Source organism: Colius striatus, chromosome 6 (assembly GCF_028858725.1).
Source record: "Colius striatus isolate bColStr4 chromosome 6, bColStr4.1.hap1, whole genome shotgun sequence".
In the NCBI taxonomy this organism is placed as follows: Eukaryota; Metazoa; Chordata; class Aves; order Coliiformes; family Coliidae; genus Colius; species Colius striatus.
The window spans coordinates 38,641,586-38,661,142 of record NC_084764.1 but is presented as its reverse complement, the minus strand read 5'-3'; the positions used below and the strand labels follow the sequence as shown (position 1 = coordinate 38,661,142).

Here is a 19,557-nt window from a genome sequence, read left to right as displayed (position 1 = left end):
TAAGACAGGTTGAAGTCAGCATCTGCAAGCGGGCTTGCCCTGGATCATATGTATTCTTGGAAACTAAATGTGACCACACATGGGACTAACTCGCCAAAAAAACCCCAAGAGCCATCTTTGATCTTCCTATTCTGTAAGTCCACATATTCTCACTAACAACAAAGAAAAGAGAAGCTAGACTGTTTCCATCATTTCCCATTTTCCTCAGAAAGCAGTAGCAGCACAAACATTTCAGTTCTCCATCTCTCACGTTTGAGATCGTATTAGCAACGTGCCTGAACTGGTTAGCCATCAGTACAAGTCTGAGCCACAGTCTGAATTCATGCTCAAGCCCACCCCTAATCAGCCCTGCTTTAAATGGCCAACCATGACACACTTGTATGTGGCTACACAGGGATGCAGGTCAGTAAAAGCCCTCTAGTTTCTTCCCTCTTTCCGTCATCGGCTTTGTCATAGGCAATTAAAGCCAATTTCTAATGTCCTTTTCACCCCTAAGAGACAGCCTCTGGACCTGCAAAAGTCCTCCAGTCTAGCAGACTTCTGCACTCTCCCTGTTCTCTGGTTACAAATAGAAAGCTTTTCCCAAATTGAGATCAAAAAGTAACCTTCATGTCTCCCTGTCAAAGCAGAGTTGCAGGGAGCATCTCTCTAGAGAAGAAAATGTAAACGATCTGGTAACATTTTATGCATGAATAAACATGAAAGCAGTTCCCAGAACCTGAAGTTAACACTTGGGCAAAGAAAAACATGTGTTCCTACTTGACAAACAAAGAACTGAGAGTTGTAGTGATACTATGTGCCCTGCCCAGCTTTACCTGGTAAGTGAACTTCACTGGAAAGGAGAATTCTGGTCCTCTCTGTCCTGTTGCCATGCCAGGGAGTGATATTCCTTGTTTTCTCCACCATGATGAGAACATGCATTTCCTTAGCAATCAAAGCCAGCCAGCCTTTCTGTTCATGTCTCCCTCCTAAACATACCTCCTGCTAGGAGGATTACACCCTGCCCATGGTCACCAAGTGTAAGAGCAGCCCCAGCTGCACACAGAGAAGGATGTCTGCAAACTCTGCCACGGCCTCCACACCAGAGGGCTGGAGGTGCTGCTGTGGAGAGGAACATCATCTCCCTCAACACCCTTGCTGGGCCCTCAGGTGTGGCTCAACCGATTACAGGCTGGATTGGGCTTTAGAAAGCCACAGCCAGTCTGCCAGGAGTAAAGCACTCCTGGGCTGTAAACCACCCAAAGAGAATCAAAAGCTTCACCAGCTCCCCAGGTCCCAGCACACATTAGGCTGTCAGCTCAGCAAGGATAAGACAACTCCCCAAAAGCATCCAAAACACAAGCTTGTATTCAAATCCACATTTGCAAAAGAAAGGCAGAGGCATTGATAGGCCTGGGTACTGAGCACATGGAGGGAACAAGGGGAACTGGTAGGCAGGAGAGCAGAGCTGCCCTGTAACCCTTGAAGCAAGCACGCCTACAGCTTGCACTCTCCTCACATCCCAGACAGCATACAGGGTGGACAGCCCCTGCTGCAGCCCCCAGCATGGCTTTCATGTCCAGCAAGGTGTTTCTGGGACAGAACAAGAGAAAGCATTAAAATCCCAGCTCTGCCATTCTGCAGATACCAGGTAACAGAAGATCCTGCCTTGATTCTTGGCTTCTGTACAGAAAATGCCCTCCAGTAAATGCAGCTTGAAGACACAGCTAAAACATATAAACCATAGTGCAGATCTGAACAAAATGGGGCTTTTTGAGCCCCATCTCAGCAAAGCTCCCATCCATGCTTAGAGCTGCCTTCACAATGAACAACAGGCAAATTAAAAATGTCTCACTATTACGGGGAAAAAAAGCCTGCCTGGATACTTTTTGAGGGCAGATGATGCAAAGTAAACTAGGGAAATAGAATACACATGAAGTAGATGGGAACCACTATGCAATAAAAATCACCCAGATGTTTTAAACAAGGTCGATTTTGAACACGCTTCTTAGCTTGCCTGTCACAAGGCAAAGTACGAGGGGCAAAAACAATCCATCTGAAGGACAACTTCAGATAAATGAACCAGATCAAGCACAGGACAGCTCCCTGGGTCCATGACAAGAGCAACAGCAGAGCAGAGGGGACAGCATGAGCCATTATGAACAGCACTTTCCAGGTTTCCCCCATTGCTCAAGAAATCTCCGGTGCACAACAGCACAAGACACATGTGAAGAGTGCCATCCTCTTATATACTACTGGATAAGCAAGGCCATGAGTACAGATCAGAGTCCAACTCTTATGGAAACAAGTAAAAATAATTCCCTTACCTTCTGTGAAGCTGCCTGTGAGAGTGATGACCACAAACACTTTGCCTTCTGGCTCCAAATCCACCTGAAAAAGTAAAGAAAGCGATAGAAAATTGTTTTCCAAAGGCAAAGGCTCTTCTGAGGATTTTGCATTATAAATCTTGCCAATGTTTGAATCATTGAAATGGTACATTCTTATGCACATCCTTAACTTTACAAAAAAAAAAAATCATCAAGCATCTGTGGCTCAAATTGATCAACATTCAGGGCTCTGTAAAATATAGAGAGCCTGATGCCTTCTTTTTCCTAGAACTGCTGGACAAATCTCAACCTTGAGAGAGGAAATGGAGGTTAAAAGGGAAAAGAAAAAAAAAGCTTAATAGATAAATGAAATGGAGGTAACATGAAATACATGCAATTCTCTGGGAAGATCTGTGTATATCTGCTGCATTATATGAATATTTCCTCCTTATTACATCTGAGCCCACTGAAAGAGTTTCAGTCTCTCAAAACACCATCAGTGCTGGAATAAACGCTGGTTTCTTACATAAACCACCTTTTGGCCTTAAACCACAGAAAACAGGAAACTGTTAGTGCTGTTACCTAAGGACTTTTGTCATTTAATCTAAATTGCATAGAGATACAGAACACTATTTTAAGGATCAGAGACTGGATTTCGGGGTCAACCAACCTGCCCTTGAAAGAAGGTATTTATTTCTCGGTGAGTAGATTTTCATTTTTAGTTATATTTTTAATTAAGGTTTTGCTTTTTGTGGTTTGTGTTAATCAGATAGCTTTTAGCAAAAATCCCAGCTAAGGATCCCTGAAGTTTGAGTTGGGCTGTCACACAGAAGTCTCACTTTAAAAAACAAACAAACCAACCCAAACAAGGCACATCCTGAAATTGCAAGGTTAAAATTAGTAAAGAGGAGCTCACACCTCAGGGATATTGATAATCTGTGCAGAATAGAAAGTCTGAAAATAGAGCTCTCTGGAGGAACAACTTAAACATTCAAATCCCCACTGCTCTTTCACAGCCACCTTTCCTTGGTCTGGCAGAAATAGAAGCAAGTCTCTCATGTCAGCAGCACAGAGTTTCATCACAGAGGTGCTCAGAATTTAATGCACCTTAGTATACACACTACAGAGTAGAAAAAATATTTCCTGGTCCTGCAAGAAAGGATGATAAGCCCAGACCCTCTCTTTTTTTTTCCCCAGGTAATACACAATGTATCCTGCCAACACTTTGATTCCTCTCCATTGTTAACACACATCACATAATTCATGTAAACCTCTAACCAGAAGCCCAAGCAACCAGAGCAATGAGGCACAGACAATTAATTAATTAATCCAGACAATATTTGCCCAAAACACTGCTGTGAACCAAAAGTTCTATTAAAGGAATAACATTAACACACAAGCAAAACCAGAAGTTGAATTTTTTATATCTAATGGAGGAGCCAAACAGTCATGGTACAAATCACAGAATGGCAGGGGCTGGAAGAGACCTCTAGAGATCAGCCAGTCCAACCCCTGCTAAAGCAGGTCCACCCAGATCAGGTCACATATGAATGTGTCCAGGAAGGTTTGGAAACCCCCAGAGAAGGAGCCCCCACATCCTCCCTGGGCAGCCTGTGCTAGGACTCCCTCACCCAAATAGCAAAGAGGCTTTTGCTTGTGTTTAAGTGAACTTCCTATGCTTCAGCTTGCGCCCGTTACCCTTTGTCCTGTCCGTGGGTGCTACAGAAAAAAGACTGATCCCATCCTCTGGACACTAGCCCTTTAGGCATTTGTAAGTGTTGATGAGGTCCAACCCTCAATCTTTTCTCCAGGCTAAACAGTCCCAGGTCCCACAGGCTTTCCTCATAGAGGGATGTTTCCAGGCTCATCATCACCTTGGTGGCCCTGTGCTGGACTCTGTCTAGAAGTTCTCTATCACTCTTGAACTGGGGAGCCCAGACCTGGATATAGTACCCCTGCAGTGCTGTGAGCAGGGTAAAGTGTCCAAGCCAGGCTGACTGTGTAGTCCTGAGGTATAGCAGTGCTTTTTGCCAGCATTTCTACTCCTAAGGGTGCTAACTGCAGCTTCGCTAACACCAACAGAGAGAAAACAATCTTCTGGGGTAAGGAGGAAACAGAGACAGCACACACCATCACCATACATTTCCCTAGCCTACAAGTTGTTGCAGAAGTAGAGAAACTGTTTTATAAAACTATTGGAAATGTGTTAGGACAAGCTGAGCAAATATTATCAGAGAAAGGATAAGAGAACGTCCTATTCACACGACTCCAGCCACAGTCCAGAAGTGACACATCTGTATCAATGGGATGTGAAACAGGGAAGCTAGAACTACTTGGGAAAATCTCATCAAAATATTGATGTTATGGACACTGTATCTTCCACTAAAAAAACAACAAACAAACCCAAACAAACAAACAAACAAATCAATTTCACAGGAAAAAGTGAAATTAAATATTTAGCTTTGACTCAATTTTAATCTTCATGTTTGTTTGGGCAGCTTACTACACTGACTTTAGACAATTGTGTTTGAATAGCTCTCTGTCTCCACTAATATAGCAGGCAGTCCCTAAATAAACTTCAATGCCAGCAATCGAATGCATCATTTTTACCTAAGTTTCAGTTCACTGGAGAGATGTACAGCTTTGTAAAGAAATGGTTCTTTCAAACATAGATAATGTCACATTTATATGTATATATATACACACACAGTCACCCAAATTGACTTATGGGCTATCAAGAATTCAGATTTTATGGGAAAATCCCAACTCTCTTAAGTTTCCAACAGTATTCCTCAGTGCTTAACATTTTTCTGCCAGTCTCCATACAGAGCAATACGTTAGACTCCTGTTTCCACACCCACAAAAAAGACCCTTCCTCCCTTTCTTCTGACATATGTTTGTATATGGCACAAATCCTGCACTCTTTGTTTAGTCCTAAAAGCAACAGATTGTCAAGACACAAGCAAGCTGGGCTGAGAACAGGAGCTGCAAGAAAAGCATCATCCACCTTCAACACATGGCACAAACAAAAATTGGTCCAAAGTCTGTGATGCACCTTGCTCTCCATCACTGCAAAGGGGATTCCTTTGCCCAGGAGAGTATAATCTCTGTTTAGTCTAGAGAAGAGGAGACTGAGGGGTGATCTTATTAACATCTATAAATATCTAAAGGGTGGGTGTCAGGAGGCTGGGACATTCCCTTTTTCTGTTGTAGCTAGAAACAGGACAAGAGGTAACGGGGTGAATCTAGAACACAAAAAGTTCCACTTAAACATAAGAAAAAACTATTTCACTGTGAGGGTGAGGGAGCCCTGGCACAGGCTGCCCAGAGGGGTTGTGGAGTCTCCTTCCTTGGAGGTCTTCAAGACCCGCGTGGACACGTTCCTGTGTGACCTGATCTAGGTGACCCTGCTTCTGCCGGGGGGGTGGACTAGATGATCTCTAAAGGTCCCTTCCAACCCCTACCATTCTATGATAAGAAACAAAATAGTTCTGAAAGCAATATCAGGAGATTTATGAGAGTTATAAAACAATATCTCTCCCTTCCAGACTCCAAGATTAAAGACCAGTCAAATTCTCTACACCATCCTCGTAGCCCAGTTCAAGAGGATCAAGCTACACTCTAGTTCTTCTCATGACACAGTGGCATCTAATGAAAAATTACAGCTGAAAGGCTACAAAATGAGGAGTAAAGAACCAGCATGCTGGGAGCTGCTGAAACTTTGTCATCCTGGCACCTCACAGGGTGCAGGACTGACAGTGAAAGCTTATCTCATACAAGAGGTTAAACCAGGCAGTCTTAAGAGTTTCTCCAATCTTAAAAAAAAATAGAGATACAATGAAATTAAAGAATTCAAATTAACAGACCACTGGTATAAGTCTGGCTTTTGGACTTGCTGTGACGTCCCTTCAAGCCAATGCAATATCTGAGCACAACTCCCAGATATGTGGAACATGTCTGAAACAGAAAATCATCTCTGATCTAGAAAACCGAAAGGAAAATGTCTGACCACAGACCTGTCCTCTCACAAGCTTGCCCTAGATCAGAGGATTGAGAGCTCCTGGACAGTAACACCCAACTGACAGGACGTGCTTCCTCTCACCATCACACAAACACCACTCTCCCACAGCCACACAACATGGAGGGGCCTCGTGCTGGTGGCAGTTGATTCCTATGAGATCCTCACACTTGCTGGATGACAATCTGTGATGCCTATGCAGCCAGACAGATACTCACGTGCTGAGCCAGCTTGCACAGCAAGCAGCTTGCCAAGTCCAGGTCCTCAGCCATCCTTGCAGCTCAGTTCCCCACGTTCCTGCCACTGCTTTACACCTCCATTACTGCCTTCACCCTTTGCACTGCAGTACAGACACAGCACGTGCTGCAGGACAGCTTCACTCACCTAGCAAGCACCTGCTGCCACGTTTGGGTAAACATAAATATGATCATAACCATCTGAAACTAGATGCCCACAAATGAGTATGGTACCCTACTCCTCCCACAAAAGGAGAAGCTCCTAACTTAAGCCCTCCTACAATTCCTTCAGTGGCTGAAGAACTTAGAAAGTCAAGGGAGGTTCTGCTCCCCCTCTACTCTGCCCTGGTGAGGCCTCATCTGGAGTCTTGTATCCAGTTCTGGGCTCCCCAGCTCAAGAGGGACAGTGAACTGTTGGAGAGAGTCCAGCACAGGGCCACTAAGAAGATGAATAGAGCATCTTTTTTATGAGGAAAGGCTGCAGGAACTGCGGCTGTTTAGCCTAAAAAAGAGAAGACTGAGGGAGGATCTGATCAACACTTACAAGTATCTAAAGGGTGCATGTCAGGAGGATGGGGCAACAGGTTTTTTTTGCAGTGTCCAGTGACAGGTCAAGGGGTAATGGACATAGGCTGGAACAGGAAAAGTTCCACTTAAACATAAGGAAAATATTTTTTCCCATAGGGGTGAGGGAGCCCTGGCCCAGGCTGCCCAGGGAGGGTGTGGAGGCTCCTCCTCTGGAGGTTTCCAAACCCACCTGGACATGTACCTGTGCCCCCTGATTGAGGGGAACCTGCTTTAGCAGAGGAGTTTGACTGGATGATCTCAAGAATTCCCTTCCAACCCTCACCACTCTGTGATTCTGGGAACTTTTATTGCTAGCACCTACTTTGACAAGATTGAGAGGGCTTCTCACTACACTGTTATTAAATAAGATTTGAGCACTTCAAAAGGAAGCAGATGCCAAAGGACTGGCCCTCCAGCCATGGAAGGGATAACCCTACCTAGCAAGGGCTGGCTGGCAGCCCAGGACCCAACTGCATGCCAGCAAGTCTCCAGAGATGCTGGTACATCCCAGCATCAGCGAGCACCCTCGACACCCAGCCTCACAACAGCAGTGTGGCTGTAACACAAGCACCACACATATACCAAGTTTTGCTTCTCATTTCTTCCCAGCATTAACCACAGCTGCTTAAAGGCAAAAACTATGTTTTCACAGAGAAGCAGGAGCCACAGTGTTATTATTGACAGAACAACCAAAGTCCAAAGCAGGCCATGCAATCAGTTTGGGTGAGTGATGCTGATGCTGACATTTCACAAAGGCAGGAGGAGCTCGAGGAAACAGTCTGAATGTAGCACAGACAATGCTGAGGGGGAACTCCTACATCAGAATACAGGAGATGAGAGATACACAAATGTCACCATCTGTATCTATTTGACAATATTCAAAGTGTAATAAGTAGCATTAAAAGAGAGTGTGCTTCTACAAAGAAAAGCTTCCTAGTGCCAAGATCTAGTTGGTAGAAGATAACTTCTTTTAGGACATTGCAGAATACTGCCTGGAAAGTTTAATATCAGAGCAGGAGATATCCTGCAATGGGACAACTCCTCCTGTATTGGGAGAAGCAAAGGAGAAATCTGAATTTTTATGCATGTATGGTATTGCAAATACTATGAGGTTCACTGATCTCCAACTAAAACTAAATTGGTGGCATGCAGCACAATGAACAGCCAGCGTGGCACAGCATCACACCACTGGCATGCACAGCTGTAAACTGCAATCACCCATCTCTCCCTGGCACTTTCATCCTCAGCATGATCCCCTAGAGAACAACTGGGAGGAAATATGTGGACTTTGGACTGGTTTTGAGGTAACTTGGCCAAGTTACCTCTGTCTTAGAGAGGAAAATGGGCTTATCAGTGTAGCAGTCTTTAATCACCATCCTCTGTAGTTCAAGTGAATGGAGGACAGTGTGTTCCTCTATAGCACAAAGGGTGAGTGAGATTGCTGGAGCTCAGGACCCTGCTTTGTATCTGTAAGAACAACAGAATTTTGGCCCAGAGTTAAGCATACACCTTAACTTCTGTTGAACTTCACAGTCATACCTAAGAAAAAAATAAGTGGTGGTGGATTTTGGCAAGCAAGTTGGAACTGAGCAGGGAAGGACGGATGAGTTCAGCTACCATTTCCTTACACTTCCATTGTGAGACACAACAGTTTGGCAGCAAGGCTGAACACAGGACCCAGGAGGACTTTGCTCCTCATTTCAAACCACTCGCACAGTGCCCCATGCCTGAACTTGCTGAGATCACACAGCTTCACGTGACTTCAAAGCGAGCTGCAAGGGATGGGTTTCCCACAAGGAGGGGCCCCAGTCAACCATCTCACACGCCTTCTCCAGAAAAGGACAGTGCTAACATCACTCCTGACAACCAGGCAGGTGTTACTTCTCTGTGTTACAGAAAAAAAAAAAAAGGTAGTTTGGGAGCAAATAAGGGAACAGATGCAGGGAGACCAAAACAGGGCTCCTTAATCACACGCCTTCACACATGTAATAAAAACTGGTTGCGCGTGATTCATCAATGGAAGAGGTTTGGAAAACAAATTCAGGAGGGTAATCTCTCAGGCAACATATCAACACCCAACTGAAGCATCCACTGAACTCGAAGAGCAGGTATAGTCAGTTGGCCTTTAAGAGAGTCTGGCATGCCTCTGAAAAACTCACCAGGGTGGGAAGAGGCAGATCTGAAAGGTGGCTGCCTGCCTGAGAGGCATTCGCTCTCCAAAACGGAGACAAGGTGGATGAGGTGGACCTCCAAGATGAAGAGATACTTTCAACATTGCATCTGGCACAAGCATTAATTCTTGCAAAAACAAGTTTAGAAGATTTTTTTTTCCTCTCCCACACACACACACAAAAAAATGGAGTCTGGGAAGCCTGATCTGAAGCACACTGAAATCACTGCAAAGCTTTTTATTGTCTTTGGACCAGACACAAAAGGTGACTACATTTACCCTGGAGTCCAGAACATCCTTTCTCCCATTGCTGCTCCATCCCTTCTTCCCCCACAGGCATGATTAGTAAGCACCCTAGAAGTACAATCCTTTTCTAAGCCATGTCAAGGCTGACGTGGCTTCAAAAACAGAACAAGCCAGACACTTGCAGAGAGTAAAGCAAATATAAAAGCTACCTGGGGACTTAATTAGTTTAATTAAACAAGTAGCTATATCTTTTGACTTCCTACACAATTTTTAAATTTAATTAACAGGACTGCATATATAATCTGTCATTTGCAGTGGCAATTCCCAAAGCCCTGTTCAGTCCAAAGAGCTGAAAGTTTGGGTTAGGCTAAAGCTGGTTCTCCACATGCCTCTAGTCATTTCTTCTAATTTTTCTTGTTTAAGCTCCTAACAGATCATGCTTAAGGAATGTCAGATCTTTCTGTATTTTAATAATGTAGCACCTACACCTGAGCATGCCTTTGTTAGACAGGTCAAGTAGCAACTTTCTTAGTCAACTACATGGTGTCTGGATTAATCGGTCCCTCTTGTGCATTTCGAGGCTGGCAGACACCTGTCTATCAAGTCAATCACCTTTGAAAAATCCTTAGGGCTCTCTAGCACAAAAGGAATTTTGCATTTCCAGACCAACAGACTAAAGTATTTTCCCTAAAAATGCACAGAATGCAATTTTTAAGATTCAAGATGGTGTGCCTAGGAAATAAAACCACAGGGTACCAAATATCTTCTCATTCCTGTAAAGGCTGGCAAGTATTTTGGGCAGTAATATCCACCATGATTGCCAAGGCCAGATGTGGACAGTTTTACCACTGACCAATGGTAGCTCTGTATACACAGGGCAGGCCCTAGGAGATACTACTTGGTGAAGAGCAGGGACTTCAGCTCTTGTTCCACCTGCGCTTTGAGTCTGGTGCTACCAAACAGCAGCATCTCCCTGCTCCCACCAAGATTTAAGTTTGATGCCAGGCCTCAAAGCAAGAAGCGAGAATAAGGTGACACAGTGCTGTGGACAGGCTGGCCATCCCACCTCTAACTGGTAGGTCTGCACACTGTGCTGAATTGATTCCAGCTGCACAATCAGACCTAGAGATGACAGCTGGTCCCTTGGGAGTCAGCTTGGTTATATACCCTGGTAGGGGACAAAGGCTCAAAACTTCTGCCTCCTGCAAATGATGGTAACCATTGACATTTCCAAGGGGGAAAAAAGAAACCTTTCCAACAACTACTACTGCCATATGTTTAACATTCTGGAGGTAAACCCACAAATGGGTGGAAAGTTAGTCTCTCTCATAACTCCTATAACCAGTTATTCCAGCTATTACTGTAATATTCTCATTCTAATTTTTTGTTCCAGGACAGCTGTTTAAAATATTACTTTTGTTTTCAGTCAAGCTGTGTAATTACAAGCTGTGTGCCAGCCATGAACAATCATGCATAACTAATGACTCTTAGCCAATCCTGGACTCTTTAATCAATTTTAGTCTGGTTTCATCCAAGAGATTACCCACCCTCAACAGGAGATTTGCCTGGCTAGAAAAAAAACAAGGGCTGACAGGATTTATTTACCCTGTGAAAATTCTTGCTAAGAAAACCTGCTTGAGGGGCTACAAATAAAATATAGATTAAAAAAGGTTTCAAATCTTAAAAAAAAAAAAACCTCAAATTTCAAAAGCATAAGCCAAAGCCTCATGGAGTTACTCCAACTTCTACTGCTTTTGAGAAATCCCACTCCTAAAACAATGAATGATTTATGAGGAATAGTTGCAGGTGGCTCCTCTTTAGCATAGCTGAAAAACATTATAGGGTTATGAAGTTAAAAAGAGAGAGATACACAATTGGTTCAAGGACTATTATAAATACGTGGAGAAGAAAATGAAGAAAAACAACTACTACTCTCTGGAAGGATTTCTGATCTCTTTTTCTTGCAGGAGGAGGGAATCCAAATGCCTGTTTATCAGTCCCCCAGTACTGAAGTTTCTTGATGACGGGGCATTGATCACAACAGTACCCATTCCTTCAGAAATGTAGGTGAAACTCAAAGTGAGGGATGGGAAAATCTAAGAGTCTCATGTACACACTTAAGTCTGCAACAGAGAAGGACTTTTCAACCCCAAGACATGAGTTGGGTTAGAAATAACTAGGGTGTTAATTGGGCTGGGAAGAAAAGGCAAAAGATGATCAAAATCTAGTAGAGAGGGTCCAGCTTCTGATGGAACAGAACACGCCAAGTGTGAGACAACTCTGCAAACTGCCCACGAACAGCCAAGCAGCCACTGAAATGCCAACCTCAGAGACTTCCCCCCGCTTGCTTCAACGGGGTTGTTTGTTGTGAAGCCTCCCCATCTGGGCCCATGGGTCAGGGGAGGAAGGGTGGTCTCACACGCTGCTGTGGTGCACAGCGTGAGCTCAGAGCAGGCGGCTCCCTGATCGCCCCGGCGCAGCCACGCTGTGGCCTGTGGCTTCCTGTCCCACGCAGCTCCTGCGCTGCCAGGGTAAGTGGCTAGAGCAGCAACATGGTGATCCACAGCCCTGGAAGGACAAATCTCACCTTTTGGGAGAAGCCTTGGGGAATAGATAGAAGCAAAATGCCAAAAAGGTTGCCCTGGACCAACTTTGCACTCAGGAGCTGTCAAGTCTCAAGTGACTGCTGTCTGCTTTCCCACCTGGCTAACAAGCAGCATCTTATTTGCTCTAAGGAACGTACATGCCGATCAGGGAGATGTTAGGCAGAGGGCAAAGACTGCTCTGTGCTTCCCTGAACAGCCTCCACAACCCATCTGACTGCAGAGAGCAGGGGCAGAACACCACTTCCTGAGGGCCTCAACATCTTCATGCCACCTCCCGACTCCCTCCCACAACTTGTCTGACCATACCCCGTGTGAAACCAAAACCGCGTGGGCAGGAGGCATTCTGCCTTTCCCTACCACATGCGTGTACAAAGAGAGCTTCAGCTCTGCTGCCCACAAACTACAGGACATAAATCTTGCTTTCTAACACCATGCCAAATACCATCATGTCCAGGCCATTACTGGATTTTCCTCCCAGCTCCTCTTGCCTTCCTCCTACACTTTCACTTCCCAACAGGCAGAAACTGACACTGATGCAGGACCACCAAATCAAAGGATGGCAAATGTATGATCACTTACAGCAAATATATTCAGCCACACATTCAGCAGCTGGTGTTAGGCTACTAGCTTTGCATATGCCAAACACCTATACATGCAATTGCAGGCACAAGAGGCTGAAAGTAGGACAGGGTCTCTGCTCTGGAGAAGGACTTAAGAGCTCTGACAAAAAAATAACAAACGAAAATGTTATATTTCCATTTGGACAGTAACATGAGGTCAATACACCTCAACATCTAGTTGCTATCAACAAAACAAAAAGAATTCAACAGCTATAGAGCCTTGGGATACTACTCTGGACACATGAAGAGATAATGCTGACAGCTCATGTTTTAGGTCTCCCACCAAGCACACAATGCAGGGAAATGCCATTTTCTGTCTCCAAGCTCTGGAGATGTTCAACAAACATATTTGCTGTCACATATATTAACTCAATACAACTTGGCAGCAAAACCAGGCAGTTGTGCCAGTTTTGCTGTTTACCATAATAAAGAAATAAATCACTGATGGGTGCCAAGCAGGCAGGTTGGTGGCACTTCCCGTTTGGAAATGCTCCAAGGGCCGTAGCAATGAGCTGGTGAGCAGTTTCCTGAAAGTAAAATACTAACATGGCTGAGCTTAGCACTAATGTAATACACCCAACAAGGAAAAGGCATGTGAGTGCTAGCAAGGAAGCATGCCCAGGTAGCCCATGCACCAACCAGTACATATCAGAAATCTGGGGTTTTTGTCCAGAACAGGAACCAGGTGGAAACACAGAAGGAGAAACAAATAAATTCAGCAGAAAAGCAAGAACAATGCTCTCAGTCTTGAAGAGAAGTCTTCCAAGGTATGACATTCACCTGCAGTTTTAATTAACCTTACTAACAAATCTAGGTAGGCTGATGAATCATTCACAACTTTAAACAATAGAGTCTGCATCATGGTTTGAAATTCTGTGTTCAAGGCACTCTTGTTGGCTGCCCAAGGTTCATCACTACACAGCTACAGCAGGAGAGCACTGTGTAACTTAGGGGAAATGCCCTAGCTTTACCATGTCAGTCAGCACCCTCAGCACCCACTTCAGGGATCCAACACAAGGAAATGGGAACCCATAGAACAGCCACAACACTCTGCAAACACCCTCCTCTGCAGGTGGCTCCCCAGTTTTAGTGCTGGAAAATATTTTCTGTTATTCACAGGTTTCTTGCATAACCTTAAACTTCTATGAAATTCTTCTCATTCAAGTCATTAGGTGTGCCACTATTTCTAAAATATCTTCCTGTACAGATAATTCATTTGGTGTACTGCTGCCTTTCCATTTTTGTCCAATAGCTCTTCCTTCTTTCTAAAACCAAGCTACAGCTGATGAGATCATAAACCATGAAAATCCATTAGTCCACCAGAAATAATCCATCAAACTTAACACCCCAGGTAGAAAGGGGAAAGGTCATAACTTTCTGCTACTCTGTTATTGTCAGAGATTCACTTTTGAAGAGGTGAATCCTGTATTTTTAGTAACAAAGTTAAATCCTGGTAGCACAGCAAAAGGCAATCTGCTGGAAAGGTCCAGATATTTATGGTGCTCGATCACTACTAATGGGTGCTGTGAAATAAAAAATGCCTGCAGCTTGATGGCAGGAAGCTGGTGTTCTGTGATACAGACACTCAAATGTAAACAAAAAACTCTGCAGAGGGCTAGATTTGCAGGCACCTACCCTCTTTCCTTTGATGCTGGGTCAAAAAGATTTGTACTTAGCAGAATGCCTTGCAGTACCCAGTGCTACAGAGTTTGCTTGGCAAACGTTTTACTTGCTGCATGAGGGGCTGAGAGCTATCTATCCTGATCCTCGCTCACCTATCTCAGTCTGACTTGCAGAGCTGCCACAGGAGTACTACACTGTGGATAGTTGGAATGACAAAATGTGGATGGTAGGGCTAAGGGGAACCTCCGTGACAGGTAGGCTGTGCTATCCCAGCAAGACCTGGGACACTGCTTGCTTTCACCCAAGGGAAGCTTCTCACACAGGCTGCCATCCCCTTGTTGCAACCTCAGTACCACATTCCTACAGCAGTATGGCTGTGTTTCTCCTAAAGGCAATGTGACGTATCAAAGGAGCTGCATGCACAACATGATACACATCTCCACCTTTTCAACCAAAGACTGCAAAGCCCCTTGGGCTGCTGAGGAAATCTTACACCATCAGCTTTACAGATAATGAAAGTAATGGATGGAGATAGCAGGGGCAGAGTTAGAAACAGTGCTCATGGTCTTCAAAAGCCCAGACTGGCATCGTTGCATGGCAGGCACAGCACCTTGAAAAAGTGCCAGGAAGGCTCTGCAGTACCCATGAAAGCAACATGTACTTGGAGTGCACAGAGGTACAGATGTCAAAAAATGCCAATTACTCCACAGCAGCAGAGCCCATCATTCTTTTCAGTGACCCTAAAGCCTTGCACTGAGTGCACTGAGGGTAGTGCATAACAGCACCACTCCCATCAGCATCATGAGGAATTAAATAATGTGCAAAAAATCAAGTTATCAGCAATATTTCTGACAAAATATTAAGATTTCAAGTGACATGTGTCCGTGGTGTGCCAGTCTTCAGAACTACAGCTCCCATCACAGATATCTCCATTTAAAGCCTTAACTGCATTACTCATCCTTAGTGACAATACAGAAAGGAGAGGTTAATTCCAGCAACTTGTGCAACCCAGATCCTGGCATGGGCTGGAACACCTTGGAGAAACTGAAGCACCTATGCTCTGACCATTCTTTCCAGATCTCGAATTAATCACAGTGGCTTCTTTCTTCATCTTCTCACTTCCTCATCTGGCAGCTTCTTAACACTGAAACTATTAAGGACTAACATCTCTATCCAGCCAGTATTAATCCACCACATCTCCTGTCACACTCCATGTTGCCAGATGATCTTTCAAGTGATTTGAGATGAAAGGATGAAAAGCAAACTATGAAATATAGGTGGTGTCTTGCAGGAGAGAATCTGCTTGGGACATTGGAAAGATAGAAAGTTAGAAGTACTTTAGTCCACACACTAACCCCTCTCCACTTCCCTGCCAACAGCTTATGGGATTGTTTAACATCCCTGAACACCACGTAAGAGCAGTAGCAGTTTCTGGACGCATAGCCAATTAGATGTTTCTAAAGGTACAAAAAAAGGAGTGCCAAGGCATCCACTCCCCCAGCATTCCTGAAGGTATGATGCTTGCTCCTGCTGTCCAGATGTTACTGCTTACGTCTCTGCTCTAATCCCACGAGGTCCAGCACTAGGAGTCACAGTCAAGTCTTCAGGCAGCAAAAAAGAATGTAGGTTGGGATCCAGCACACAGCTGACAACACCCAGAAAGGATATGCCATTGCCAACATTTGCATTGCCAAGTTAGATCATATCCTATTTTTACAGTGGGTTTTGTTTGTAAGTTTGTTTTTCTGTTTCCTTTTTTTTGGTGGGGGAGAGGGGGAAGAATATGATACAAATATTTCTGCAAAATAGCAGTTAAAAAAAGCATGAGTGTCTTCATAGTGAAAGACTCTGGGTTGTGTATTTGTACAGAAAGGATTAGGGAAGCAGAAAAAAGTCCCAAAATCCTGAAGCCAAGCACTGCAGTAAGAGACAGACTGTCCAAGACCAAGCAATTTTTAAGCCCATCAAGTCTGTGATTACATTTTTCCTCATCCACCTCATGAGAGAGATGATCTCACTACCCACTTGTGACCATGAAGTCATAGCTGCGACTCCAGCAATTGAGTCAAGACGGGAAGAAACTGAAAAGCATCAGCCTCCAGCCTTCTCCAGGCCACTGGCTGGGTGACAAGGTGCCATGCCACTGTGAGATGCTGTTCAGTTGACCCAGCCATCTGCCTCCATCTGAAGGCGAAGGCACTTCTGGGGTTTGCGTGCAACTGCAAGCTGGCAGGCAGCTCAGTGGCATCTACCAACGTCATGTTGGCTCATATTTCCCCTTTTTAATATTTCTTTTTCCCTTTCCAAAGCATGAGGTTGGACTAGATGATGTCTAAAGGTCCCTTCCAATCCGTACCATTCTATGATCCTATGAGGAAGCACTCCTCAATTGATATGACCAATATATACTTTGGATTAAAAAAGGATGCGGTGAGCACAACCAGAAAGAGTCTGTAGAGGAAAAGTTCAGAACATGGTTGGAGGGGTTTTGCTCACCTGTCAATTGAGAACATAATCTGATGCTGACCATATTTCCCATGTGATGCTCAACATCGCCTACAAAGCTGCAGTTAAACATTCATCTCTTAAAACAGAGCTTTTGCAGATCACTGCAAGCACATGGCAATCCTAAGTAAGCCAGGAGCAGCACAGGCTCTGTTACAAGGCTATCATCAGATTTAGGACAACTACTGTCACATTCCCTCCTTGACGAACAATTTATTTGTAAATGGAAGGCCTGACATTTTATCTGTGCCACAGTCAGTGTTGCATGTGCTTCGTTTTACAAACACACATGCTTTTAACTCCAGTCCCAGTAGCTAGGATGTTTAAAAGCATACATTCCCTTCTGGAGAAAAATACTTCCCTGCTTGGGTAGTAGTGCTGCTGGGGACCTTATGATCCTCTTCCTGATGACAAACAGTCCTTGCTGAGGGGGGATATATTACCTTTAATTCTCAGAGCGAGATTTTATTCACTCCAGGAAAAAGTCACATCAATTTTAGTCTTATAGCCTTAATGAGAGAGCTTTCACCAGCTGAAGACAGAAATCCCTCGGACAGCATTTATCTTCTTTCAAAATGAATAACTTCCCTTCTTTAAGATTTACCAAGCCTTGTAATATAAAGCTGAGAAGCCAGTCAAACAGTTCCTCTCCTCTGTACAAACACAATGCTTGTGATGACCCTGGGGGGAAGAAACTGAAAGAGACACAGTCCCTGTAATAACTGCCATACATCCAATGAAGTGAACCATTACAAATGCACTCCCCTAAGAAAAAAGGTAACATACCTAATACAGTACAACTCCTAACATGTGTGACACTGAAAGAGTCCTAGATAAGATTACAGAAAAGAGCTAGATCCTAAACTAGCTGCACTGGAACTGCTGACTAGATCCTCACCATTGCTGCACCATGAGTTTTGGCTTTTTATGAACTGAGAAAGATTCCTCTTGCAGCCCCGCAGCACTTAAAAGGCTTCTGGGACATTACCACACAGAGTAACACGAAGAACCGAGGTGGTTTCAGATACTCAGAAAGTCTGAACAAGTAATGACCCACTGGAAAATTCACTGCAAGGGATGGAAAGATCTGGTACTCTTCAAACACCTACATGCTCTGACTGTGGCTTTGAAGCAAGCCACAACACTGTCTATTGTAAAGAGCACCGTTCCTGTGGAAACGGTTGCTTAATGTTGTTAGAGGGGGAGGAAACATAAATATTACAGGTATACACAATTTTGCAACTACTCATTTGCTGGCTAAAATGATATATATTTTAAAACTAAACAAAAAAAAATACATGTCCTACTAAAAAAAATTATCAGGCATGGAGTTATTTTGTGCAGTTGAAGTAGCTAAAACAACCCACCAAACAATAAACCCATATTTCTCTGGAAATAAAATTTCACATGCCCAGGACTGTTAACATAAGGAGTCTGTTTAGTCAATCTAGAAACGAACCACAAAACACACTGAGAAAATGCTGAAGAGCATTTTTAGGTCAGAAAGATTCTTTCAGAACATTCTTCAAGGAGCCAAGCACAGGGGCACCGAAGTTTGTTTAAAACCACTAAATCTCAGTTACTCTTTTCTCACTTAATGCTCATGTTCAAAACAGGAACAGGCACTTCCAAAATGTTACTAAAATAAGAAATGGTGTTGCTTAAAAACAACGAGTACTGCATGTGCATTGCTGAGGCAAGTCTCTTCGCAGTAAGCTTATTTATACATAGAAAACACACCAACCTCGTATTAATCACCAAGACTCCTTTCTCTGTGACAAAGGGAAATGACAAAATTGCAAGGACACATCAGAAACCTCCTGAGATCACATCCACAGAAGCCAAAACATGTGACAGCTTGAATGACCATCACTTCTCTTGGAAGAAATCCACTCAGATCCTGCAATTTTATTCTTGACAAAATCAGAAGGCTGCAATTCCAAAATGAACCACATTATTATTTTGGATACAGCTTCGATTCTGCATTCTAAGGTTCCTCTAAAATTCTGGAATTCTAAAGTTCTTAAGTCTAAGATTAGCCAAGAAAGTGTGAGCCAGAGGGAACACAACCAGTCGAAGATTTCTCCTCATTACACACAGGACTGACCAGAGCGTTCTTTGTGTTCATGCACATGTTCCCAGGCATTTCTGCACCACAAGCTTTAACATGCTGCACTCCTGCAGAAGTGAGGCCACGTGCAGCAACTGCTCACCCACTGCAAGCTAAAAGACACAGCTTTCAACACCCCTTTGCTGGAACTTCAGGGGGTTGGACTAGATGATCTCTAAAGGTCCCTTCTAACCCCTACCATTCTATGATTCCCTGGTATAACATCAGAGTGGGGTTTTGCACATGTTCAACAGCGGTTGTAGTGAACTGCTAGGAAGAGCATAGGGTAAATTATGAACTGATAAATCATTAACCAAGTTCTTCAGTAGATACAAAATAAAGGAAAAAGCCATCTCGGTATCAAGCTTTGATCAAAAGGAGATTAACTGTCCCCAGCACCTCCGAAGCTTCGCCCCACTTGCCTTCCGGCAGCCACCACTCTTCTGCAAAGGCAGCAGAACGGACTCTGCTTTCGCACGCTTCCAAAACCACAGTTCACAGCCCACCACGTTAACTTTGCCTGATGTTTCAATTCTCAAGCTCAGCTGTG

At 44.0% G+C, this 19,557-nt stretch overlaps 1 protein-coding gene across 1 annotated transcript in view; it reads right to left on the bottom strand.

Annotated features, from left to right (window-relative positions):
* Positions 1 to 19,557, bottom strand: part of PRKCH (protein kinase C eta) — a 121,201-nt gene that overhangs the window by 89,080 nt on the left and 12,564 nt on the right. The window contains exon 2 of the mRNA XM_061997662.1: positions 2,307 to 2,370. Coding sequence (XP_061853646.1) covers positions 2,307 to 2,370 — 64 coding nt within the window. The remainder of the gene's footprint in view (positions 1 to 2,306; positions 2,371 to 19,557) is intronic.